Below are 2,810 nucleotides of genomic sequence, written 5' to 3'. Positions count from 1 at the left end.
CAAGCACGTCAGAGAAGACATTGTTCACCTCCTTCCAACTGTTCACCACAACGAGTGGTACTTCTGACATTCTCCAGATGTTTTGACCATCATTGTAGGGATGAACAATGCATGTGTCAGCACCTGGACAACTTTTGGTACTTTGCTGAGGGGATTCGAGGTTGAATAGCTTGGGGACAAGTTGTGGGTGGTCCTCAAGTTTGCTCAACCTGGAACCAAGCACTTTCAAACCACCCAAGTTGTTTCATGTAGGCATTGGTGATATTTTTGTTTCAGCGAAGTGAGTGATAATGTCTTCATGGCTCAGATCACTTTATTGAAATAAGTTGTGGCTTATAGGCTACCCAGCATCATCAGAGGTTTACTTTGCAAGCCATAGTAAATGGACATGATTATTTTCTCTCTCTCGTGTTCCTGCTTTTTTTTTCCTTTACCACACTGACTTTGTCATTAAAGTTCAACTCCTACCCGATGTCTTAATATAGCTAACTTAACAGCCAGTGTAAAGGCACTCTATGTTTGGTCATAGAGTCTTTCTAAATGGTTTGGTAAATCTGCAACAATTGGAATAAAAATGAAGGTGGAAAGAAAGAAGATGAAGGCCTGTGTTGTTTGACTATGGGCTATGACTGATGTCCATGCTTACATCTTTGATGCCTTATCAAACAGTTGGCACCATACAGGTTGTCCTCACTCTCCATTTTACAAGCTGATCCTGTTATTTCTGTGGCAATGTGTGAATCTTTCTTCACTAGTGGAAAGTGCTATGTAACTTACATAAAAGGTGGTTTAAAGCAGGGTGCACAACTTTTCTCAGCTAAAAATTGGCTCATGGTGGAGGCTCATATTCTAAAAAAAATAATAAAACAGATAGACCAGTGGTTCTCAACCTTTTTAATGCCGTGACCCCCAGCCGGTCGTAAGTCGAGGACTAAACCGGTCGTAAGTCGAGGACTAAACCGGTCGTAAGTCGAGGACTACCCAACCGGTCGTAAGTCGAGGACTTTCCCTGCCCGGGAGCGCCGCGCATGCGTGGTTCTGCCTCCTGCGCCAGCCGAGGCGTAGCTGGCAAGCGGCAGAGACGGAGCAGGCCGACCACCAGCTGGCCCAGCTCAAGGGAGGTAAGGCACCCACCAGAAAAGGGGAAAAAAAATGGCGGACAGTCTTGCTTGGCGACCCCCGTGAAATGGTCGATCAACCCCAAATGGGGTCCCGACCCATAGGTTGAGAACCGCTGAGATAGACAAAACCCAGACACGATTTCAGTTTATTTTTAAATGCAGTGATAGTTAATAAAATGAATCTCCCACATGGGACTAAGAATTTTTCTTTTCCATCATATTGAAAAATTAAATTTGGTCACAATTTTCGGAAGGATCTGAGCCTTTGATGGAGGGGAATGAAGTTTTCTGGTGAACCATGCAGTTCTAGGGCCCTCAGTTTTGAATCTTTTGTTTAAATGTACATAATGCTACAACTTTTGTGAATCTAAAAAGCAATTGTTCTCATTAGTGTCTGGATAGGAGACTTCTTATAGAACACTGCATTGTTTTTTGTGTTTAAAAAAATCCCGTTGATGGCAATTCTCAAGCAACAACAGGTTAACACTTAAAATCTCATTATTCCTATAGCTAAGAGGTATTATTTTCAATACTTTTAAATACTTGTCCCCTTTTTTTTGTAGAAACCAGGCAAGTGGTGTGCTATGCATGTTCATATTGCTTGGCAGATCTACCACCATCAACAGAAAGTCAAGGTGAGCTCTTTTGGGCAAAGAGTGATTGATTGATTGATTGATTGATTGATTCATATCAGACTCTTTATGAGATCCATAACTCAATGGCAGAGCAAGAGTTTTGCATGGAAAAGGTCTGGGGTTCAATCCCTGAAAGCTCTCAAGAAACCACCAAGAGACCCAGTCAGTAGAAGCTCCTCTCTGCCTAATGCTTTGGAAAGCCACTGACATTCAAATGAGGCAATACTGGACCAGCTGGCCTGTTTAAGGCACTTCTTACACTTATATATGTCAGGTAGAGAACCTGTGGTCCTCCAGTTGTTATGACATTGGAAACTATAGTTCAGTCAGGCGCAAAGAATCAGGACCTTCATAAGGATTGATATAGAGGATTTATTCAGCCTATACATAAGAATCTGGTCAACTAAAGTTCAGCAGTAAATTACACCAGATAAGGGTCAATAGAATTCAGGAGGAATTGGACTTGGAGCGCTTGTGGGAATGCAAGGACTCTAAACCGATGATGCACTTAACTCTGCCCTCCCCCAGCTCCTCCTGCTCTTCTACTACAAGTTCAGCATCATCTGAATGGCCACAGGTTCCCCTATGCTCAATGCTATTCTATATGTTCATAGTCAGGAATATTAACTTCTTGGCTTCCAGTTCATAAGCATGGATTACAGATATTGGCATCTATAAGACATGCTTTATAAAAACAACCTGATCTAGATGGTTCCGTCCCAGGCGACTGATGGACCCAGAGAGGTTCCTGACGGAGCTTGGGCCTTATCCGGAGGATCTGGTCCATGACTCGGTGGAAAATCAGACGGCGGCTTGGGAGTCAACTGCCGCCGCTGCATTGGACCGAGTCGTGCTTCTGCGGCCTCTGACCCGGCGTAGGTCTCGACTGGCTCCCTGGTTCTCCGGGGAGCTGAGAGAGATGAAACGCCGGAAAAGACGCCTAGAGAGCTGTTGGAGGGCCAGCCGAACCGAATCCGCGCGAACACAGGTAAGGATACATGTTAGATCCTACCTAGTGGCGATGAGAGTGGCTAGGACTAACTACTATTCCTCA

The 2,810-nt window shown here is 44.3% G+C and overlaps 1 protein-coding gene across 1 annotated transcript in view; it reads left to right on the top strand.

Moving 5' to 3' along the window:
* Positions 1–1,684: 1,684 nt before the first annotated feature.
* Positions 1,685–2,810, top strand: part of AUTS2 (activator of transcription and developmental regulator AUTS2) — a gene marked incomplete at its 5' end in the record, with an annotated part of 17,768 nt that continues 16,642 nt past the window's right edge. The window contains one exon of the mRNA XM_015829635.1: positions 1,685–1,756. Within this exon, the coding sequence (XP_015685121.1) occupies positions 1,685–1,756 (72 nt within the window). The remainder of the gene's footprint in view (positions 1,757–2,810) is intronic.

Source organism: Protobothrops mucrosquamatus, unplaced genomic scaffold, assembly GCF_001527695.2.
Source record: "Protobothrops mucrosquamatus isolate PMUCROS unplaced genomic scaffold, P.Mucros_1.0 scaffold6613, whole genome shotgun sequence".
Taxonomy (NCBI): Eukaryota; Metazoa; Chordata; class Lepidosauria; order Squamata; family Viperidae; genus Protobothrops; species Protobothrops mucrosquamatus.
This window is presented reverse-complemented; position numbering and strand designations above follow the sequence as displayed.